This window comes from Ornithodoros turicata, unplaced genomic scaffold (assembly GCF_037126465.1).
Source record: "Ornithodoros turicata isolate Travis unplaced genomic scaffold, ASM3712646v1 ctg00000903.1, whole genome shotgun sequence".
Lineage (NCBI taxonomy): Eukaryota > Metazoa > Arthropoda > Arachnida > Ixodida > Argasidae > Ornithodoros > Ornithodoros turicata.
Window position 1 is genome coordinate 455,618 of NW_026999413.1, and position 24,882 is coordinate 480,499.

At 44.1% G+C, this 24,882-nt stretch overlaps 1 protein-coding gene and 1 non-coding gene across 5 annotated transcripts in view; both read left to right on the plus strand.

The window, feature by feature from the left end:
• Positions 1-24,882, plus strand: part of LOC135375593 (Fanconi anemia group D2 protein-like) — a 339,045-nt gene that overhangs the window by 111,937 nt on the left and 202,226 nt on the right. For all 4 annotated transcript variants that reach the window (XM_064608269.1, XM_064608270.1, XM_064608271.1 and 1 more), the window contains exons 22-23: positions 12,161-12,502; positions 22,003-22,111. In XM_064608269.1, the coding sequence (XP_064464339.1) occupies positions 12,161-12,502; positions 22,003-22,111 (451 nt within the window). The remainder of the gene's footprint in view (positions 1-12,160; positions 12,503-22,002; positions 22,112-24,882) is intronic.
• Positions 4,259-4,331, plus strand: Trnat-ggu (transfer RNA threonine (anticodon GGU)). Its single transcript has one exon. It is a non-coding gene; the product is annotated as a tRNA-Thr (tRNA).

The window sequence follows — 24,882 nt, forward strand, 5'->3', positions numbered from 1 at the left end:
ACTGTTTGAAGTAGCGGTAGTCCCATAAAATCGATTCATGGCGCATATCATGAAAATAGTAATGAAATGTCATATTGACTGTCGGTAGTCACAAACCACTGCATGACCCTGTCTGAAGCAGCGGTAGTCCCATAAAATGGATTCATGGCACAGAACATGAAAATAGTCATGGAATGTCATAATGATCATTGGTAGTTATATAACGCTCTATGACACTGTTTGAATCAGCGGTAGTCCCAAACTGGTTCAATGCAGATATGAAAATAGTCATGGAATGTCTTAATGACCACCGGTAGTCATAAGACACTGCATGACACTGTTTGCAGCAGAATCAGCGGTAGTCCCAAACTGGTTCAATGCAGATATGAAAATAGTCATGGAATGTCTTAATGACCATCGGTAGTCATAAGACACTGCTTGACACTGTTTGCAGCAGCGGTACTCCCATAAAATTGATTCGTGGCACATATCATGAAAATAGCCATGGAATGTCATAATGACTGTCCGTGGTCATAAAACACGGTATGACACTGTTTGAAGCAGCAATAGTCCCATAAAATTGATTCATGACGCATATCATGAAAATCATCATGAAGTGTCATAATGACATAAAGCAGTCGTAAATCACCGCATTACACGCAAAATCCAGGAGTTGTTGAACCAGTCATGATACATTGGTGAAATCATGAAAGTCTCAGTCATGGCATGACTGAATACACACTGAATACATTTACACGTGTTGCTTGGATTAAATTGGTTGGTGTCTGGATTAATTTGGTTCACCACTGGATTAAATTATGTGACCAATGGATTAAAATGAGCGGGAAAACCTGTAGTAGACGTAGCCTACATTTCGCCGCAGCGCAAAGCATGGGCATTATCAGCCTATCAGCCGACGCATCTTTCTCGCTTCTTGCCCACTACAGCAAAATATATCCTCGAACCGGTCTTCTCGTGACGTCACACGTTTGTAAACGAAAACTTTCATCATCTTTACAACAAGCATCCAGGCCGATATTCAGTACTTATCAAGTGTATGATACTCTGCATGGAAAAACTACATTGTTGTCAGTTAATTCATTTCAGGCTTGGTACATCTTACAAATTGCGGTATTTAATTGCCCACCTCGGTGTCACATTCGATTTAAAATTATACTTCTGGATATGCTGCTCTTGTACGCTCCTCTGCATTGCAGGAGTCCTGATATACAAATGCAAGATATTCCCAAATCCTGATGCTTTTGTTTGTCTATATAAGGTCTATGTTTGGCCTGCCTCACCTATGCATCCTTAATACGGAACTCTCTAAGTAACACTGACTCTCACTGCCTAGAAGCTATGCAAAAGAACGCTTCACATCTTGTACTACAGGGTGATTTCAAGCAGATTCAAGCACGGTGGTGCTGTCAACCTCTCAGAGTTTTTTCATTTCAATATACTTGAAGCCTAGTGCTAGGAGGTACATTGGCGAAGGAAATAGCTGAAAATATCTTATATTTTTTTAAAAAATAAGTAATCTTCAAGACTGACCATTTCGAGCATTGCACTTCCTCGCAATTTTCAGGCCTCGTGTTTTCCAAACCACGAAGTTAATTTTTTCCACACTTATTGCCTATGCCTATTGCCTATGTGCTGGAGTACTGTTTTCTCTATCTTTGAGGTTCTAGGTTTTGCAGGTGTTGAGACAGAAAATCGCAAACTCGCCTCATTTGCAAAAAATAGCACTTTTTCGGCGCGTAACTGCTTTTCTGCAAATAGCAGAAGGTTAACGTGGGTGACATCATTCTGTTCATTTTTAAACGCTATTTCCACTCATATAAAAGAGATCGTTGGAAAATCTCAGACGTACTTCCTGATGCGCGTTTAGTGAGGTTTAGTGATGTAGGGGGAAGGTGCGGTCAGCCTGTTCTGAAGTGGCGGCCTGGTGCGTTGGTGCACCAAGAGGAGGGAGAGGAGGGGAGAGATGATGGTGGCACAGGAGAGGGATTGGCGGGCTAACCCTCTTGCTCTGGGATTTGTTGCATGTTTTCATGCGAGCATCCCTCATCAAAACATGCGAGCATCCCTCAGTAGTCTTCGTTGGGACGCTCCCTGTACCACGGTAACCGCCAGGATTATTGGTGAAGTTACCCCATCTACTCGGAGTGCGGGTTATCCTTCACTGCTTTATGACTAAGGCCCCTGGTTTTCTGCTGCGGCAAATTCAAAATAGACCTCTCCCTGTTTGTAAACAAATGACGTCATAGTGCTCGACAGCGCCACCGGTTTGGTAGAGTTGAAGTATGCTCAAAGCTATGGGGCGAACAAGGTCGCGCCCGAAAACCACGGTCTTGAGGGGATTACGATGATCCCTGAAGGGGACGCGACCTTCGGTCTTACTTTTCTGTAAAGGCGCAGCGAACAAGTGCCCATTCGTGGAACTCGGCTCTCTCCTTCTGATCTGTTTCGGTTTCAGTTTGTCTACCAACGTCATGATGACGATTTTCCGCGGTTTTCCACGGCAATGAGTCAATGGTTGCTTGAAGCGTGAAACACTATTTTTTTAAATAATGTGGGTGCAAAAAGTATTTTATAAACCTCAGCATTACATGATATAGCTTATGATCTCCTCTGACAGCGAATGCTGTTGTCACCTACAATCCTGCTAAACCTGCTAAAAGATGTTTCAGCATCTGCAAAGTTTATAGGAATTGACAAATGCTTGATAGAAATAGACGCTAAATTCGGAGCAAGCACCCTAATTCCGCTCCAAAACCCAGTTATCGTATTTACTCGCATGATTTGCGCACTTTTTCTCCTTAAAAAAAATCGGAAAATTTAGGGGTGCGCAAATTGCGCGGGAACGTTCGTTACGATATTCAAACGACGCAAAATTTCAAAATTTTAGTATGCTAGTCATATACACCGTTTACAGCAGCCAGTTGCTTCGCGCCACAGTAGCCACGCCATTGCATGCCTTCTGCGAGTGCCTTTGCCTATGTGAGTGCTTCCGACCTTTTTTGCTGCTGTGCTGCAGTTCTGTGCAAAATCTGGAAAAACAGAGGGAAGACTTGTTCCGTGATTGAGTGTAGAAACTGCGACAGAGATCTGATCCTGTGGGACGAAGCTGTTTGTTAAATTCACGAGCCGTCGCTATACAAAGACTGCCCGCGTTCGAGGCCTTTTGCAATGCACAGGTTTCCATAAAGAGAGAAAAACACACTGATTCGACAACGGTAGGTATTGAATCTTCAGAGGAAGGATTCCAAACCTGGAAAATCAGCGAGGTTAAGTAATGCAGCCCTCAAAATGGCGCAGCCTTACAGTGTGAGCCCCGAACTCTTCTGTAGGCGTTGGCTGCTGCTTGTGAGAATAAACTTCCCCCATAGTAACCGGGGTCACGTTCCTTGCAGTTGAACGCTTCCATGTACATGCCTTGTCAGTGCACAAAGCACTCGTGAGCCCCTTGATAGTCGCCTCTACAACCTTGATGAGCAGTGTACAAATATGACTGCACCTGCTGCTGAAACCCGCTTTACATGTGCATGTTGCCGCCAAAGTGGGCCCGAACCTAGTCTCTACTACATGTTCTGCTCACTGTTTATGTCGACCTGATGTCGGCATTTAAAATTCATACACCATCGTTGCACTGACACGGTACTACACCGACATGCCAAACAGCTTTGTTCCCTTTACAAATTCTCTGTAGTTCAGCGCAGGCTTTCCGTCTCTCTCTAGCTCGTTGACCATGTGGTTGTACACATCTGAAATCAACAATAAAAGTATGCTACTTCATAAAGACAACATGACAGCCCTTACATGCATATCTTTCTCGGGTAGTTGTACCGCCACTCTTGCGATAAAAAGTAAGAAACCACGATATTACGTTATGAACGTACCCACAACGTAACGTATGCGCAACAAAAGAAGTGGAAAAAAAAAACACCGAAATATGTAGTAACTCGAGCATGGTGTGGCCGACCATATGGGGCGCACGAGGACAGAAATATCACTCTAAATCAAGCAAATGCACTCACCTGACCGTTGAAGCTTCGGCCAAAGCCTCGTGTCATCCTTCCATCCGGAATTCATTGCAAAAAGTTTAAAATTGGGGAAAGCGTCTCTGGGTTGCACCGCCGTACTACGTACGCCTTGCCAACAGGCAGCCGAAAGAGAAGGCAAGCAGTGGCGCGTGTAAGAGTGCAAGGGGGATGAGTGAGAAAGAGTGGTTGATTTGTCCCTTCAGATGACACGCCCTTGGATGTCGCTGGGGAGGTGTGTTAGCTTAGCTCAGTTGGTAGAGCTCTGGACCGGTAATCCAGAAGATGTGGGTTCGAGTCCTACAGCTGGCTAACCTTTTCAGTGACTTGCTTCTTTCATCGTTAATTTCTAAGGCAATTTGAGGCTTTGTATGTATTTGTCCCCTCTAGGTTGTTCCAGCCTCAGAACATCAGTTCTCTCATGGAAAATATGTTACCGGAGTTGCTCATTTTTGCCTTACCACAACTCATTAAACGCGCATCAGGAAGTATGTCCGCGATTTTCCAACAATATCTTTGACAGTGAACCCCTGACAACTCGAAGTCGTAGAAACTGGAAAAAATTTCGAGATAAGCAGGGTTTCGAGCTAAACGAACAGCGAAAATTACGTTGCCACGATGTTACCACCAGGGGCGGATCCAAGGGGGGGCCCTGGGGGCCCGGGCCCCTCCCGAGACATACCTCTACCCCCCTTCCGGCAGATTTTCCTGCCGCACGCTTCGTTTTCCGCACACGCCGCACGCTTCGTTTTCCGCACACGCCGCACGGTGGCGTTCCTCTACAGCTTGCTAAGCTTCGCAACATGTAGATCATAAATAAAGTTCTGGTGTGAAATGAAAGCGCAGCAGCTCGCCGTCTTACATGGCGACCCTTCCCCCCCGTCTTCTCTCTTTTTTTAGTGAGGGGGTCCCCCCCCGAGGATCTTCCCTGGATCCGCCCCTGGTTACCACAATGCACTATGTTATGAAATGTAAAGGAAAAAGCGTTCCTACAGTAATAGGGCTCGTAAACAATTCCGAAGCCATTTATTTTTTAACATAATCTGAGAGCTAGGGAATAACTTCGTAATAGCAATCTGCATGGCATTCGAGTCTTGGAACAAGAAAGCATCTTCAAGCACTTCAGTGCAATGCATGAGACGCTCTTCCCGGCACGTCACTGCCGTGGGCACTCTTGACAGTTTCAGTGTCACTCAGTTCACCACTTACTGGAACATTGCTGTCGTAAAGCGCATAGTCCTTGATATTCAAGTCCTCTAAGTCACTCTCCCTGCAATGTACGAGGCGCATCACGTCGTTGCACAATTGGTGATTTCAGATATTGCCCTTATTCTCCGCACGGGAGCCCTTCGTCGCCTACTTCACGCGCATCACGCCATGCGTCGTGGGAAATGGTTTGTATTCGTGCTTGCCTGCCTGTTGTTCGAAGGAAGGAGGGAAATCCGAAACCGTTTGCGCTCTTCTTCTTCTGTCTGACTCATGAAAAACTAAATCCCAAGGTGCAGAGGGGCATTCGCAATACGGCGCTCTCTGGCGGGCCATCCATGCAATTTCTGAAATCGTCTATTCATCACAGCCTCCGAACTCGTCTGCTGACTCCGGTACGGCAATGGAAGATTAGAAACCCGCATGAACGAAACAGTTCACGATAATGGCTTGATGAACTTGCTGCCAGGGTTTTGATAAGTGCCACCTTCCCCTCCAAAATCATGGACTTGCATGTGCGCTGTTCAGCCATCACGCAGCGAAGAACGAAACGAAACTGAGACGTTCGGATGAATGCAGAGGAGGAGGAGGAGGAGTGACGTTGGGTGGAAAGATGAGTGCGGTCTGCCTGCCACAGCTAGCGGCGCATGAGTAACTAGAACCACGGACCATGCAAGGACTGGAAGGATTGACCTAGCCTGGGGGACCGAAGAACGCACGTTATCAGCCACAGGTACGGTTAGGTACCGGTGATGGAATTTCGAGATATCCGTACTCTGGCAAAAGAAAGCTTGCTGCAATGCACGTGCCACTAAGCTCTGCCTTCATGCACGACCACGCTGTGCTTCTACACATGCACCAGGTCATCACTCTTCCCTTCGGGATGTGGTCCAAAATATCGAGTCTCAAAACGCTCTGTAATGCGTCTGTTTTGGCTCTTGGAAGACAAAATGTTCTAAAAAAATACTGTATTTTCTTGATTCTAACGCACCCCCGAATCTAATGCGCAGGTGATTTTTGAGACTAGAGAAAAGTTGAAAAATGCACCTCTGGGCAAACAGTGAATAAGCGTTTATTCAGCATCGCTGTCGTCGTCAGGCGTTTCTTTGTCGCTGCTCACAGTCCACAGACAATCGTCTTCCGTCCCGTCAAGTGCATTTGAGATACTGCATTTTTTAAATGCGTTCTAAACCATTGTCTGGAGAAGGCTTCTCCACACATCATTAATTCATGATGATATATTTTGAAGCGAAGCATGCTTCATCCTCCCTCTGGATGTCATGACATGATCCCCATTGATCATCCAGTTGTTATACACCGCCTGGATATTGTCCTTCTGTGGCTTGTTGAGACACACATCGAGTGGTTGCAGTTGCGAAGTCATTCTGCCCGGGATGATCGCAAATTCCGTATTGCGCGCATGCAACTTCTCTTTTACGTGTTCCAAAACGTGGCAGTGGAATGAGTCTAGCACCAGCATGGAGCAGAGGCCCATGCTAGCACCCGGTCGCTTCCCCCACACGACGTCCACCCAGTCAATCATGAGATCTGTGTCCATCCAGCCCTTTTCATTCACTCTCACTATCATGCCATGTGGGAACGACTCGTTCTTTGGCAAAGTTTTTCGGCAAAAAATCAGGTACGGTGGAAGCTTGAAGCCGTCGGCAGTACAACACAGCATAGCCGTCACGCAATTCTTCTAGTTTCCCATCGAAGTAATTGCGACCTGCTTTACACCTTTCTCTTCGACTCTATAATTTGATGGGAAGTCAAAAAAAGATCGGGGTCTGATCTGCATTTACGATCTAGCCAACGAAATGGCAGTGGGTACGGCGAACGTTGATTACGTAGCTATGAAAAGCAACCAATTTCTCCTCGTACTCCTCTGGCAACTTCTGCGAGATCGTAGTCCGGCGTCGTAATGAGAATCCTGCTCCCTTCATGAACCTTGTTATCCAGCTCCTGCTGCTTTGAACTCTGAATGTAGGATGCCTGCAGACCTTGCGAATTCCAGGGACTTCACCTTTATGATTTCTGATGTCACTGGCAAATGTCGTGCTCGCAAATCCTTTGTGAAAGGGACGAGAATGTCCTCCATGTGGGGGTACCTACCACGCTTCGGTCCACTGTATCCTTTGCGCGTCGACTTTGAAGCCACAATCTGCAGTCGCGGACATTGGTCTTTGGCACGGAAAATCTCCTTGATGCTGCGCGGTTGCCCTGCGTTTCTGCGTAGGCAATCACCTGTCGTTTGAACGAAGCCTCGGAACGAATATGCTTTTGCTTAATTGGTCAAAGATTCAGCATAGCGTTGCTAGAAGGTCCTGGCTATGCACTATCAGCAGTACTCCGTCGACGCAGGCAGCAGCACGGTTGATGGCGGTTCAAGCGGTGGCACGGTTGATGGCGGATATACCATGTGCCTTACCACATGGTACGGACCCGGCCAGTAGGGACTACGGATGCTACGGGCTTTCAGACAGTTATGGCGCCCCCTGCCTGTGTTGCGTTTTCGAAGTTCGCTCTTCGTGAATTGCTTGCACTCGATTCTAACGCCCATGTGGTTGTAGGCCAAATTTTTTCCGAAAAAAAAAAGTGCAGTAGCATCCGGAAAATACGGTAGGTGCGCTCGGCGTGAACTGAGTACAAAGTACCGGACAGTCCCTCCAAAACACAGCCGAAATATTGGCAGCAGACATCAGTGATGGCCAGTAGTTAACTACATGTAGTTAAACTACTAGTTAAACTACCAGATTGTAGTTAAAAAGTAGTTACCAACTACTTGCAGAAATGTAGTGGCAACTACTAGTTAAACTACTATTTTAAGTAGTTAACTACAGTAGTTAGGTTACTGAAGGCGCGAACTACTTCCGATTTTGCCGCAAGCTTGTGCTTCCGACTTTTACCTTGAGTTACTTGTTTGATGAGAACGGAGGTGCAGAGCAGTTGTGTCGTGCATGTGTACTAAATCTTCACTTTTAATGCTTGTCCAGCAGTGTTGCGGATTTAACGAGTCAAATCGGATTTAAATCGAATCCATGTTTTTCGGAACACTGCAAATCAAATCCAAATCAAGTCCGGATTTAAACTTGAGGCGACAAATATCATTTTAAATCCGGATTTGTTTTTGGTGTGCTAAATCAAATCCGGTTTTAAATCAGGATTCATCAAATCCGTCAACGAATCCGGGGGCTAAAGTTCCCGGAATAACTGTAGCATGCAGCTGACCATGTCTACAAGGTACAATTGCTGAATGCATTCGCTGGATAAGACCCGTGACATGGTATAAACACATATAAATCTCACCTGCAGCGAAGAGTATGAACAGCCCACATAGCGATGCAAAGGTTGACAGTGACATTTTATTTTCACGTGGATATCGGAGTAACATATTTGTCAAATACTGCCGGGAATTATGTTGTGTTAAATGTGACGGCTGCGTGCTGCACACCGCAGTTGTGTTATAACAAACTCAGTAGTACATCCGCCCAACACGCCTAAGCAGTCTTATTCTCTCAAGTTCTTGTTTAGAAAGACCAGCTACTCCAATGTAGCTTGGTGCAGCCTGTTTCTTTTCGTGGTCTTGATCAGGCTGGCTGCAGAGAGCACTCGTACAACTGCTCCAGAACTTGCAGGTACTGCAAATACATGTTTCGCTACTTCCGAAAGCAGCGGGTAGCGGGCCACTGCGGACATCCAATAGCAGAGAGGCGAAACAACATCATCCTTTACTGTACACTCGCTTAAATAGAGGATTTCGTCGTTCGTTTTTGCGGTACGAGTTCTGCGGTGGCACCAAGTTGACCATAAGCAAGCCTCTATGAAAAAGGGCAACCAACATTCACATTCCTGTTCCTGGACACAATGACCTCATACGACTGGTTCTCATGTGGACATTTTGAGACTTATTTTAGCAATCTCTGGGACACCAGAACGCGACATCAGTCGCAGTTCAGAGCCAATAAAACAGACAAAATACGTGTATGGTAGTCCTTTTCTCGAACCTACATTGTCTGAGCTCAGTGGACCAGTGGTGCGCTTTCTCCAATGCGTTCCATTTCTAGGAAATCATAGAAAGCTGTGATACCGTTGTGAATTAGACGTCGAACTGCCCATGTGATTATGTGTGAGAGTATTGCATGACGTACCTTGCTTGGAAGGGAAGATGGCTATAGGCCTTAGAGGTGGTCTGTCTGACAGACAAATCACCTCTTAAACTTGAAACAGTCTACAAACAGTGTCCGTAGACTGCTTCACGCAATCAAAAAGTCGTGGCATTTCTTTTTAAACGAAACACAACTTTTAGCGGGACATTGGGAACCGAGATGGCGGGATGCAAGGCAAGCCATCTCAAATCCAAACACTTTTTAGACCTTCCCCTGATTAAGAGTTGCATTGCATCATGTGTAAACATATGTGAAATGCAATTCAGCCAAATGTCTTGTAAAAACGTAATTACAGAGACGGCCTCAGTTGCGACTGACAAAGAATCTGCCCGCCCGTCAACGTCAAGTTTCGTAGCAGTCAAAATCCAACCATTTCCCTTCAGGAGCTTGACCAAATACAAATCCAATTCTGTCGAAAAAAAACAACAACAAAAACTCCAAATCCAAATCATCTGCCAAAATTGTTATTCACTCCAAATCCAAATCATCTGTCAAAAATGTGATTCAATCCAAATGCAAATCGTCGCCATATTTTCTCCGTAAACCAAATCCCAAATCAAATTCACGAGCACTTTTATGGATTTAAATCAAATCCCCGGATTTAAATCCGCAACACCGTTGTCCAGTGAAGCCTCATTTGCTGTGAAAAATTATGCAACTCAGTTTATCGCGTAGGCACAGAAAGAATCCCGCCGCAAGCTTTGTATTTCACGGTCGTAGCAGTGGCTTGAGCCAAAGTTTATCATTGCTTGTGATTCATATTTAGGAGTCCAAGAACACTACAAGGGATTGCTGTTGGTGGACAACGTTAAGTAGTTATAGGTGTAGTTAAACTACAATGCAGTAGTTAAGGAAGTAGTTTCAACTACTCCCCTGAAAAGTAGTTGAACTACTAGTTAAACTACTCCATCACGAAGTAGTTAATAGTTATAGTTAAACTATTGTAGAAGTAGTTAGTGGCCATCACTGGCAGACATACATTGGCTCTATGGGGTGTTTGATGGTGCCAAGAGTTTTAAATTTTTGGGTTCCAAAATATCAGTCGGCGACTGTATCTATATTTCCATCACACCCCGGGAGTTTAGTCGTACAATTATGAACAACTACTTTGTCATCTTGGCCTCATTCCCCTTTCAACTCAGCGCGACATTACTGAAGCCACTTTCTTATATGAGTGCATTCACTCTCCTGTTGACTGCCCACAGTTGCTAAGATCTCTGGATTTTGCTATTCTATGTGTGTCCTTACGGAAGCATCCTACTTTTTTTTCACCTGAATGTATGTAAAGGAGACCCTATCTTGTGAGGCAAGACCCTTGTAAACTCGCTCTCATGTGTCTCTTTTTTCTCATGATGTCTCTTTTTCTATATCCTTTCACGTTCTACACAGAGGGGTCATATCTAAAGTTTTCCATTTGTGAAGCTCACCCATATTGCTTGTGCCAATTTTGGTCTTGTGGCTGGGCTTGCGGCTAAGCCCAAGTCCGTGCAGTGCCCTAGCCACGACATCCCCGGGTGCGAACCTCATGATCTCGAAATTTGCGGTCTCAAAACAAACAGAAAATACTAGATTGCTTCGTAAGATGATATGCCATGTCTAGAAATTCAATATCACTAATTAACCTATCAGTTCCATGAGATTTCAATCTCTGTGAAAAACGCTTCAGCGAATGGAAGCCACATCTTAGCGGCTGTTAGGCTTAGCAGGGAGGACACATTGGAACACCACATTGTTTAGTTTATTATCAGTAACCTGACAGTAAACTAAATTTGGTGTTCTGCATTTTTCATCAGTCTAAGTTCGCTGTTGGCAGCTTCCCGTGAACGACTGCGCGTTTTAGTCAGCTTATTTTCAGTTGAGGGACCACGAAACATTTATTTCCAGCGGTTTGTTTTGCAACTAGGATTTCAAGCATCCTGTCTCGTGCACTGCAGCGTATTACCAGAGAATGTTGGCATAAGTTTTTCTGCTGTGCGCTGAACCGTTATGACCCCGAATAAAGTGGTTCGAAGCATTATTTCTGTGCTCCGGAACTGAACTGAAACCAAACCTGTAAATTTTTTGGTTCGACACCCTGTCCGTCACCTCTTTTCCTGGAGACGGACGCTGCTGGTGCTCAGAGGGTCATATTAAGTACCTATTATGACACCTGAGAAAAATCATGATAACCCATGAACAAAGAATGCACAAGTGACCTTGACACTCCAGGTGCCCCCCTCCCCTCTTCGGTCCCTCGGTTTGCCCATGCTACTATGTGGCAGCACTTGCTTGCAGTGTCATATATCCTGTCTCACACATGTCACATATTTTGTGCATCTTTCTGCAATGTCCTGTACCCTCCCATTCAAAGCCTGTTTTGTTTCATTTAAAGAAGCAAAAATCACATTTATATTGCTTAATTCAGGCAGTCAGGAGCAAGCAAAAAAAAATATTTTTGCAGAATGACATACGTATATCAGAATGCAGATTAATTTACAAGTGCACTTTGAATGTGTGCTTAGACCTTGCAGACCTTGCAGAATTTGCACTTAGACCTTGTGATGCCAGCTGGGCAAAGCTAGAAGCTCCAATGTGAGCTCACACATGGAGCTCCAGTATTTGTTGTTCACTCGAAAGACATCCTAGGCTTGTATTTTTATAAGGATATGTTATATGGAATGACACCACAATCAAAAAGAGGTTTCGTTTCAGCGGGTATTACTACAATAAGAGCTATATCCAGCGATGCCATGTTGTACCGGTTGGTAAGATGCAGTACATATGATGCAGGCATGGATTGGAGACACCATGATTACAGACTTCCAGGACAATTACGTGGTGGACGTGGATGGCATGTCTAGTGAGCTAAGGTTTGGACTGGATAACCTTCCAGATGGGGCCATTGCTCTCAACTTGGGACACCTGGTGGAAGCAGAGCAGAGCACCACCTCAAGTGCTCTGACACTGTGTCCTCTCTTTCGCTTGCTGCGTGTCACTGAGCAGGTGCTTCACGGGGATTCTCTGGAGGCCGTAGATGCACTGCTTGGTTGCCCTGTTCTCTTTCCACGCAGTGACAGTGCCAAGACATTGACCTGCACAGCAACGTTTTACTGCATCAACTGGTTTCGTGAGGTATGTTTCAGAAATCAAGCCCAAGCACATAAACAGTTTGAACATGACAGACAAAATAACTTAAATGTGGGCAAGCTGGTTGACCATATTCGTGATTGGGGAAGCTTAGACACACAAAATTTGTTCTTGTGTCATCCTTTTATGTACCCAAGCACAGGCTTCCCCAATCATTAGTTGGAATGTTCTTGACTGCAGAATGATTGGAGTGCAGTAACTGAGCATGTGCATTGAGTTCAGCCTATGCACATCTGCACATGCACCGCATTGTCTTGACCACTGAAAAAACAAACAAAAAACTCTGAAATGTGGGGTAAAGTTGTACAGTTCTTCCACTTTTCCTAAATATAGTGCAGTCCAAAATATCAAAGAATGCCTGAGCTGAAATGCATACAAAAAATCGAGCTGTTGTTTTAAAAAATGGTTTCAAGTATTGGAGCTGGAAAAAAGTCCGAATGATACAGCAGTCCGAAAACCATTATTTAACCGATTGTTTCACCACAGCTGGACCAAAGAAATTTATAATTGTGCTGCCGCATCTAGCATCTGCGTGTCGTGATATTCGCTTACATTTGCGTGAGCGTCATAGGTTCGTTGTACATATTTGACAATTGTGACAACACGTTCAGAATGCCTGCGGTCGACAGTTGTGGACAATCAGGCCGATCGTCTGCAGAGAGTCTGACTCACTTTCTGGCCGCACAGTTTACCATACAGGCGTGTCTATAGTGTTGAAAGCTAACAAACAGTGACAGCATGCCCAAAGAAATTCGGACTATCCTTGACTTTGCTGACCAAGAGCGAGGGAGGCCCCGCCTCCAAATGGCGCGCCAATAGGAGGACTCGGGAGGCGGAGCGCTGCGGCCTCCGCTCTTGCCTAATAGATGGCGCATCGGCAGCGCTCGGCTTGGGATATGTGAGCCGCTGTCGTCTGCTTCTTCCGGTAGAGCTACGACGTTGAAGCCTCTGGTCTCGCGTAAGAGATGGCGCAACATTGGCGCTCGGTAAGGGCACGTGTGGTCGTCATAACTTTGAGCCTCGACCTTGAGACTGGCCGGTAACCTAAATTCCGATGACGCAGCGATAGCAAACCATAGTGCGTAGTTTTGACGATTATGCTTCATTGAAGTGTCATTACATTACCAAATTTTTGGCCAGTTCGATGTTTCGCTCCGCTCTTATGCGTGAACATTGTCTCAGCTCATGAAAAGGAAAAGAAATGTTGCTGCTTTTGTTCTACTCCTCGCACTGAAATAAATCATTTAAAAATATTTGTACTGTGTTTCTTTTTCTTTTTGTAAGTAGTTACGCAAGTATGTAAAAAGGAAAGAAATGTTGCTGCTTGTTCTACTCCTCGCACTGAAATAAATCATTTAAAATAATTGAACCTCTGTACGCAATAAGGGGATAAGTCGAAAAATCCCAAAATGAGAAAAAGGGCCTGATATGATTGTCCGTCCCATTGACACACATGCATTTCCCGTTTTTTACCATGCTGTAGCTGGTCAACAAATAGCAATGAGGTCCTAAGTTTTCATTGGCAGGTGCATGCTGGTATGTCGATGTCATTGCAACAAAAATAGTAAAAAGTGGATAAGTCGACTTATCCCCTTAGTGCATATTTATTTTTTTGTTTTGTTTTTTGTAAGTAATTACGCAAGTATACTGCGTAGTTTTGACGATTATGCTTCATGGATGTGTAATTACATTACCAAATATTTGGCCAGTTCGACGTTTCGCTCCGCTCTTATGCGTGAACATTGTCTCAGCTCATGAAAAAGGAAAGAAATGTTGCTACTTTTATTCTATTCCTCGCACTGAAATAAATCATTTACAATTGTACTGTTTGTGTGTCTTTTTCTTTCTTTTTGTAAGTTTTACGGAAGTATGTAAAACGGAAAGAAATGTTGCCTTGTTCTACTCCTCACACTGAACTAAATCCTTTAAAATAATTATACTGTTTCTTTTTTCCCCTTTTTGTAAGTAGTTACGGAAGAAAATAATTGTACTGTGTGTGTGTTTCGTTTTTGTAAGTACAGAAGTACGTAAAAAGGAAAGAAATGTTGCTGATTGTTCTACTTTTTGCACTGACATAAATCATTCGAAATAATTGTACTGTGTGTGTCTTTTTCGTTTTGTAAGTAGTTACGGAATAAACTCTTTCATTTTTGTAAGGGATTCCGGGACATTTGATCGAACGTCGTTTGGTCGAAAGCTGTTTGATCGAACGCGGGACATTTGGACGAAAGCCATTTGATCGACACCGTTTGATCGAAACGGCAGCAGTCATGAAACAGAACACACAGACAACGTGACAAGATTAAGAAGCAATTCCCCAAGGCCCTGATACCTTCTGCATATTTCCGGCAGTCATGTTGGAAAAACGCAGCGAACCACATGTCTCACGTTAGCGTGGGCGTAGGAAAAAATTGTCCCAGTTTGCGGAGCATTTTACCAAATGAAATGTTTGCGCGTACTTTTAGCAATACGCTGAGGCAGTATCAGCCACGAGGACATGAGAGTGGAGCTAAACGTCTAATTTTACTTTCAAAGCTCCTGCAAATGCAGTTTCAGCACTTTATGCAAATAAATAGCGGGAAAAATCAGGCACATCATCGGATCGCCTTCTGGATGCGAAAAAGTGGATTAGGATGAGGAATGTGTTTATGGGCGAGCGGATTACACAGAGTGAAATATTCCTTGGGATAACAGCATTTAGAACTGAAGCTTTCTTTTGTTGTTTTCTTTTTTGTTTCATCAACGCTCCAAGCGAACGAATAAAAGAATCGATCAAACGACCACTGCCGTCTCAATCAAACGGTGTTTGATCAAATGCCTTTCGACCAAATGTCCCGCGTTCGATCAAACAGCTTTCGACCAAACGACGTTCAATCAAATGTCCCGGAACCCTTACAAAAAGGAAACACACACACAGTACAATTATTTTAAATGATTTATTTAACTGCGAGGAGTGGAATAAAAGCAGCAACATTTCTTTCCTTTTTCATGAGCTGAGACAATGTTCACGCATAAGAGCGGAGCGAAACGTCGAACTGGCCAAAAATCTGGCAATGTAATGACACATCCATGAAGCATAAGCGTCAAAACTACGCAGTATACTTGCGTAACTATTTACAAAAAGAAAAAAGAAACACACAGTACAATTATTTTAAATGATTTATTTCAGTGCGAGGAGTAGAACAAAAGCAGCAACATTTCTTTCCTTTTTCATGAGCTGAGACAATGTTCACGCATAAGAGCGGAGCGAAACATCGAACTGGCCAAAAATTTGGTAATGTAATGACACATCCATGAAGCATAATCGTCAAAATTACGCAGTATACTTGCGTAACTACTTACAAAAAGAAAAAAGAAACACACAGTACAATTATTTTAAATGATTTATTTCAGTGCGAGGAGTAGAACAAAAGCAGCAACATTTCTTTCCTTTTTCATGAGCTGAGACAATGTTCACGCATAAGAGCGGAGCGAAACATCGAACTGGCCAAAAATTTTGTAACGTAATGACATATCCATGAAGCATAATCGTCAAAACTACGCACTATAGTTTGCTATCACCGCGGAATTTAGGTTACCAGCCAGTCTCAAGGTCGAGGCTCAAAGTTATGGCGACCACACGTGCTCTTACGGAGTGCCAATGTTGCGCCATCTCTTACGCGAGAGCAGAGGCTTCAAGGTCGTAGCTCTACCGGAAGAAGCAGATGACAGCGGCTCACATATCCGAGCCGAGCGCTACCGATGCGCCATCTATTAGGCAAGAGCAGAGGCCGCAGCGCTCCGCCTCCCGAGTCCTCCTATTGGCGCGCCATTTGGAGGCGGAGCCTCCCTCGCTCTTGGTCAGCAAAGTCAAGGATAGTCGAAATTCGGGGAAGCGCCCTGATTTCCAAAAGTGCCGGCACCATCACCAAGAGGTAAGGCTCGGTAGTTTAAGTGCAGTCTCTCCTAGGGTTCCAACAGAAGGCTTGCAAAACTTGTAGCGCTATCTGCTGTGCATATTAGAGTTCCTGCGGAGTTCATTGGAAATATGTACATTCACATATAATGATCTGGGCAAGACAACTGTGGTTTACTCTTTCGTATAATTTCATTTCTGCTGCATGCGAATCGATATTTGGCATGATTTTGTAGCCAATATTTAGTTATTTTGTACCTTATTTCTTTTCTAAATTAAATGTTGCTGCTGTACGCGTTGCACAGCATGATGGTTGGGAATCGTCACTGTCACACAACATTGTATTTTTTTATCCTTTTGCGTGTTGGGTATGCTTCAGGAAAGCATTATGCGTTGAGGTAATGTCGATGTGTTATTTAAAGAGTTGTCGCGGTGTACGCTTGTTCGCGTGACTTTTCTTCTCGTTGACGGTCCTGTATGTGAAATGCGAGTGGAGCTGCGATACATTTGAGCAGAAAACTGCAACTCCCTCCTGTGCAATTAGCTTGAAAAAGCCTAACACTTCTGCACGTCCGCACAGAGAATAATGTGCAGGTTCCGCCGAAGACACGTGCAGGCAGCAAAGCTGCGGTGAACATGATTCCCAAACCGCACCTCACGGTTTCACGCTGCCTGCTGGGATTTATGCAAGTCGTCTATTGCCAATCGAATCCCTGTGCACAATCCATGATGGCGGTTTCGTAACTAGTTCTGTTAGTGCTTCTCTGCAAGCATTTTGGTCCAGAAAATTGAGCCTTCAGACTTGGATTTGTCCTCAAAACCAACCGCAAAATGTATTAATCCTATGGCGATAGAGAGAGATGCGAACTATAGGAAGCTGTCAAGTCATCACTCAGCAGCACGTGATGTTCGCCACTTCAAAGGAGTCAGGGTCTGGATTCACAAACAAACTCGTATCTTACGACGAAGTACCCCTAAAGATGTCACAGCTTAGCGATGTGCATACAATGTCGTCGTTAGCCTAATTCAGAGAGCTGGGTCATTCCAGGCCAAATCACCCAAAGGTCATGCTCGACCCCCCTCAGTTTTGCTTCCAAAAATTATCATGGACTCCTTATTGCAAATACAGCTATTTTCCCGAGTTTTACTGGACAATGTTGAACCGTTGTCGATTTAGGCGGGGTCAAAGTTCGCCAGAATCGTGAAAACCATGCTACGAAACAAGTTACCTACTGAGCAGGGTTTTGCGTCTAGGTGGACTTTAGTGACATAGAATGAAAGAGTGTGGCCCTAACATTCTGCCAAAATCAAGTTCTTCCCTCGTGTTTGATTTTCGGCCAGCAAAACAGGGCTGCTTTTTGGCGCTATTTCTTACGACTTTGCGCCTTGATAAGGCCCCTTTTTGCACAAGCTGGAAGGCACAAATAAATTCAGCGTGTTCTGCACCTTCCGTACTTCAAAATCACATGTTTTGAAGGCCGAACACACAATACTTTTTGCCCCATTTAATCCCAAATGCCGTACTTTTGGTAAAGTTGGCCGTTTTCAACGCCATTTTTGAAATTGAAGTGGTCGGCCGAGAACAATCCAAATAGATGGAAATGACAGATCAATATCTATACTAAAGCATATAAAAAAATTGAGAAGGTACTTTTTGATAAAGGCGAGAAAATAATTTTTATATCCCACCCACTCTAGACATAGGTACGCTGAACGACGCACAGGTGGGTTGCGAGGCTTGGTTCGGCGAATAACGTTTTTCCGTGTGGTTAAGTTTTCCTATCCGTTATGGAGGACCAGAACAGACATTATATACAGCTCAGTCACATCTATGCTACTACTGCGTACTAGCCCGAGACGTTCATGTGGTGTTTGCTAATCTATCCACACTCAACAGCTGGCTGCTAATGATCACCCAAGCAGGCTGGAATGATAAAAACAGTTTATGTGCAATTAAGAGAATCTACAAATTTTATTTTCGCGATTGTAACAGTTTGAAGTAAGAGCAAAAAGACACCCGTATAAATAAATGCACAACGGTTTCATTATTATTTCATATTTTCTTTTCAAACGTTAAAAAGCAAAAGCGACCGTTGGTAGGGTATCTCATTAAAAGTGACCACTACAATTTCATCTGTACGGCGAAAAGATAGGTATTGAATGCTGCTCCGACTGAAGTTTCCATGCGTGCCACGCACTTTCATACCGCAGTCCTTCATTTTGCATGCGCGCATTTGCTGACGTTTCTACTTCGGCCATTGTTCAACACAACGACTTCAGCAAGAAACTTGGAGCAATAACAACCTTTTTGGTTACCTGGCATGCATCACATGTGAGAAAGACGATCATAAACTAATCAGCTGAGCCGCGCATGAGCTCTCCTAGGCCGATTTCAAGGCCATATGTTGAAGGTTGCGTGGATGTACGTGCGCGTTTTTGGACCCTACAATGCAGCAAAAGCCATCCGCTCACAACGTGACTTGCGTTGCTAATAATCATAAGAAACGCGCATTTGAAGGGATAGTATGGTTTACTCATAATGTTCCTTGTGAATGTGAAAGCGTCGCTGTCGTTTCTCATGACTACCACTTTAAAACGCCAAGAATGAAAGACTCTGAGAAACACCAACTAACAATACTTACCAATGCACTGATAACAATAAAAACTACACAGTTTACTAACAAAAGGGCTGGCAAAAAAGTGGACATGCTCATATCCGGCCGCAGGACGCGGCTTGTGAAACCTAAGCACGCGAAATGTTCGCGCGCCTCACAGGGAGCCGTCTCGTGCGGCCCTCGCGTAACCATGTGGGACATAAAACATATTTTCTAGCCCTTATCAAAAAGTACCTTCTCAATTTTTTTATATGCTTTATTATAGATATTGATCTGTCATCTCCATTTATTTGCAATGTTCTCGGCCGGCCGCTTCATTTTAAAAAATGGCGTTGAAAACGGCCAACTTTACAAAAGTACGGCATTTGGGATTAAATGGGGCAAAAAGTATTACGTGGTCGGTCTTCAAAACATGGGATTTTGAAGTATGGAAGGTCCAGAACACGCTGAATGAGCCGCGCATGAGCTCTCGTAAGCCGATTTCAAGGCCATATGTTAAAGGTTGCGTGGATGTACGTGCGCGCTTTTGGACGCTACAATGCAGCAAAAGCCATCCGCTCACAACGTGACTTGCGTTGCTAATAATCATAAGAAACGCGCATTTGAAGGGATAGTATGGTTTACTCATAATGTTCCTTGTGAATGTGAAAGCATCGCTGTCGTTTCTCATGACTACCACTTTAAAACGCCAAGAATGAAAGACTCTGAGAAACACCAACTAACAATACTTACCAATGCACTGATAACAATAAAAACTACACAGTTTACTAACAAAAGGGCTGGCAAAAAAGTGGACATGCTCATATCCGGCCGCAGGACGCGGCTTGTGAAACCTAGGCACGCGAAATGTTCGCGCGCCTCACAGGGAGCCGTCTCGTGCGGCCCTCGCGTAACCATGTGGGACATAAAACATATTTTCTAGCCCTTATAAAAAAGTACCTTCTCAATTTTTTTATATGCTTTATTATAGATATTGATCTGTCATCTCCACCTATTTGCAATGTTCTCGGCCGACTGCTTCATTTTCAAAAATGGCGTTGAAAACGGCCAGCTTTACAAAAGTAATGCATTTGGGATTAAATGGGGCAAAAAGTATTACGTGGTCGGTCTTCAAAACATGTGATTTTGAAGTATGGAAGGTCCAGAACACGCTGAATTTATTTGTCCCTTCCAGCTTGTGCGAAAAGTGCCCTTAAAGGGGCCGTAAACAGGCCACCAAACATTTCAGAAATAATGATACCTTATGAAAGAACGCAGATCATAATACCCAAATATACATTTGGTCTGGCCCGTGCCAGCTCGGTGACCCATATAACTGCTTTCAAAGATGAGTAACCAGCGAGCCTCTCTCCACCACGCATACGTCACATGGCTACGTAGCGTTTTGCCGTCCAATCGGGGGGCCGAGCTGCGCACATGACGTTTCAAATTACCAGCCAATAAACATACTTCATTATCAGCTGTGAGTCAGAGCGCTCAGTTCGTTTGTGTGGAACTACATTTTGCGCTCCGTGGTTCCGAAATTCAACGTCATGGCATATTCAACATCTCCGGCTGTCGCAAACGTCAACAGTTGGGCTGCTATCACATGACGCGATTCGAACCCGGATTCCTCCCAGTCACGACATGACATGGCCAACACACTAACCACTGTTCCACGCGAGCTGGTGACGCGATGCCGCGTGGCTCAAGCCAAAGTACGGCAGGCCAGTTGACGGAACCATTCGAAGATGACGAAGATGTCCCATCACGCACCTACCTAAGATTCCGGAACTGTAGTCCCGGATATCCATTCGCGCTTGTGGTGTGCTGCGTGCTACTGCCCAGGAAACGTAGTGCGCGTATGATACATATATTAAACGCATTTCTTTTTCACTTAGAGGCTGTAACTGTTTAGATTTTGAACAGAAGAGGATTCACGTTCATCTAGTCCAATTCCGCATTTGAAATAAAATCATACGTGGAACACTCGATCGTAATTGGTGAGCAAAGCGCTACGTCAAAGTGACGTAAAGTTAGAGCGTGGGGCGGAGCTACAATGCGAAAGAGTGCAGTGAATATTTCATTCGTATGCAAGCGCCTTTTGTTTTTGAGCGTTAGTAATTGCAAGGAGTTTTCACTGCCTAAGTTTCAATAATATAACACAAAGAAATGGGTCCCTTGTGTACCTGTTTACGGCCCCTTTAACAAGGCGCAAAGTTGTAAGAAATAGCGCCAAAAACCAGCCCTGTTTCGCTGGCCGAAAATCAAACACGAGGGAAGAACTTGATATTGGCAGAATGTTTCATTCTATGTCACTAAATTCCACCTAGACGCAAAACCCTGCTCAGTAGGTAACTTTTTTAGTAGCTTGGTTTTCGCTAATCTGACAAACTTTGACCCCGCCTAAATCGACAACGGTTCGACATTGTCCAGTAAAACTCGGGAAGATATCTTTATTTGCAATAAGGAGTCCATGATAATTTTTTTTGAAGCAAAACTGAGGGGGGTCGAGCACGACCTTTGGGTGATTTGGCTTTGGGTACATTCTTGCAACAGTTGAACAGTGGTCAATGCCAAAAGGCTCATGTTGCAGGGGGTTGGTTTGATAAGATGGACATTGAGCAGTAGACTGGCGGACCCAGAGCTGTTACCTGAATCTAACCAAGAATGTCATGGATGAACTGGACCATAGAGTATGAGCAATTAAGTCTGTCCAGGAAACGAGACTGAGCTAGCAGATGTTTTACGAGGGCGATAGAGCTAGGTACTTGCAGGAGCTTACGGAAAGCACATGGAGAGTGTGCAACAAAGACCGTATGCTGCCAAAAAATAATAATAATAGCACAAATTATTAGCTCTTGGAAATCCAGTCTGTGTTGTGTCCAGCTGTGCTGATGCCTGATGAGAACAGTGTATAGTTGTGGGCATTTTAGAAATATTCAGTTTGGTGACATTTCTGGGACACCCAGTGACCATTATGCATTTGTTTACAGCTTGTGAACGGTTTCTGTGGCACTGGGGATAGCAGCATCCGAGAGAAGGTTGTCGATCGCATCAAGCGCATCATTGAGCTACAGAACTGCGTCGAAAAATGGTTACCAGGTAACTATCATAGAATATGCCTGAAAGAGCAGCTCAGTGTACTGGAAGTGGATGGATTTTGGGCTATTCTGACATGTACAGTAGACTCTGATTAATTCAAACAAACACATATTTTTGTTTCAAGTATCTGATATCTGAGTTATTGGAGGATCACATTATATGTAGGGCTGTGGGAGTACTCAAAATTTCGAGGTCGAGCCAAGTCGATCCCATACTCGACTCTAACTGACTCGACAAATGATGACCCGTCAACTTTCGAGTACTCGATATCATCTCGAGCTCCTGTTAGATTCACCTTAAAATTCATCACATATAACTAGGGCCTGACATTTTAGGGTTAAACCCGTATCCGCCCGATATTTACCCCCCGAACGAAATCTGTAAAATTCGGGTTTAACCCGAATCTACCCGAAAACATCCGGGTCGCGTGGCACACTCATAAGCGTGCATTAAAATAACGTTTGATAACATTGCTAAACATTAGTTCCATGTTAAGACAGATTTCTATTAAACAAAAAAAAAAATCACCCGAATACACCCGAATTCCTGACGACAGAATATGCCGTAACGGGATTTAACCCGAATACACCCGAATTTTCGAATGAAAAATATCACCCGATATTTACCCCCCCGAATTTGGCCAAAAATAAAACCCGAAAAAGTCAGGCCCTACATATAACCTATCAAAATGATTCCACCATTTCTAAACAAGCATTCAGTACAGCCGTGATCGCTGTCAATATCAATGATTCCGCCATCATTTTTTCACTATTAGCTTCAGCTAAGCTCAACTTTGCTACGGACTGAGTAGTGGCTATGAATCGCACACTAGCTTCAATTGGCTGCTGCTATGGTGGCTCATGCTCGTGGAAACGTATCCGACACGGGAGGAGCGGATTGCATTCGGTGGGAGTGTCTTTTTTACAGTTTTTTTGTTTAAACAAAATACAGAAGCCGACACTGAAGATTTTTGTTTAGGTTTAATTTGTGCAAGCTTTCGCGTGGAGGTCCACGCTTCCTCAGGTACAAAGTGAAGTGGTGACACACATAAGTATATATAGTATAGACATATACACGACTCAACACACTGCTGTACAAAGAAAGGGAAGAGGAAAGGAGATATGGTGCCACATGTCTGTGTACAATGAATAGCTGAGCAGACGGATAGGTGACCTCTAACCGTTTGAGAACAGTAAAAGGTGTTGTTGTGAACAAAAAGGCTCGCCAACCCAGTTTCGCGGAAGGGGGGTCAGGAGTATGGGAAACGAGTGGCCCAGAATGGACAAAAGGGAAGGTTACGGATTATCTAACGGAGTACCAGACGATGACTGAAAGTGGGGATTCAAGAATTGTGCACAAATAAATATAGATATATAGCTACTAAATTTACATAAGCGGATATAACGAGCCAGGACTAAGATTCAGACCATTTGGTGTGAGACACTTGAATTGCAAAATTAAGTAGGACTCTCTATTCTTACGTTTAATGTCGGTGCGGAACCCAGATTCTAGCAATATAATTTTCAAATCAGTTTCAAAATCGTGATTAGGTTGATTGAAGTGAATGGCGACAGGAGTTTGGCGGGCATTTAGGATATCAAATTTGTGGCCGTAAAATCTTTTTCTCATTGTGTTGGAGGTTTCACCGATGTATTGTGAATTGCACTTGCAGCAGAATATCAAGTAACAAATATTGGGTGAATTACAGTGGAGTGAATGACAAATTTTCAAACAGAAGTCACCCAAAGTGCTACGGGCAATGGTGGACGGCGCGATAAATTTACAGGTCTGGCACCGTGTACTACCACAGGGATAACAACCCGGCGAGCGCTTCATCATGCATGATGACGTGAGGATGTCGCGCAAATTTTTCGATCTCCGGAATGCTACTAATGGGGGAGTGGGAAAAATTTCCTTTAATTGCTCGTCAGCATGTAATATATTGAGGTGGCGTCTAAGAATGGAATTGGTATTGACAAGTGATTTATGATATGTGGTGGATAAAACTACATTACTTAAGTCCTCTTTGCGTTTCGGGGTGAATAAGGACTCCCTGGATAGGCTAGATGATTTGGCAAACGAGTCATGGATGAGTTCAAATGGGTACCGTAATTTCTTTTTTCGAAATCAGATACCATTTGCTGAGCATGTTTTACAAAATCAGTCTGATCTGAGCAGATTCGTTTCAGGCGCAAGAACTGACCACATGGAATACTCCTTTTCTGGTGATTGGGATGATAGCTTTCATAGTGGAGATATTGGCGCTTGTCCGTTGGTTTCTTGTATAGTTCAGTGGTCAGCCTACCAGATTTACCAGATACACTGTCACATCAAGGAAGTTGATGGATGACCTTGAATAGTTACAGGTAAATTTAATTTTGCTATGCAGAGAATTGAAGTGATCGAAAAGTGACTGCAGAGATGCCTCATCACCAGACCAGAGGACAAAAATGTTGTCGATGAACCTGAGATATATAAGTGGCTTAAGGGGGAAAGAATTGAGGGCTGAGTTTTCAAAACGACCCATGAATAAATTGGCATAATTAGGTGAGACCCGGGAGCCCGTGGCAGCGCCATGAATTTGGACGAAGTGTTGATCGTTGAATACGAAGTTATTACAGCTAAGAACTAGTTCTAAAAGGGGGATGATAGCGGGCATGGGAAGAATATCGGAAGGGTGAGAATTAAGGAAGTGTTCAACAGCAGAGAGACCTTCGTCATTGGGAATGTTAGTGTATAGCGAAACGACATCCATTGTTGCCAACAAAATG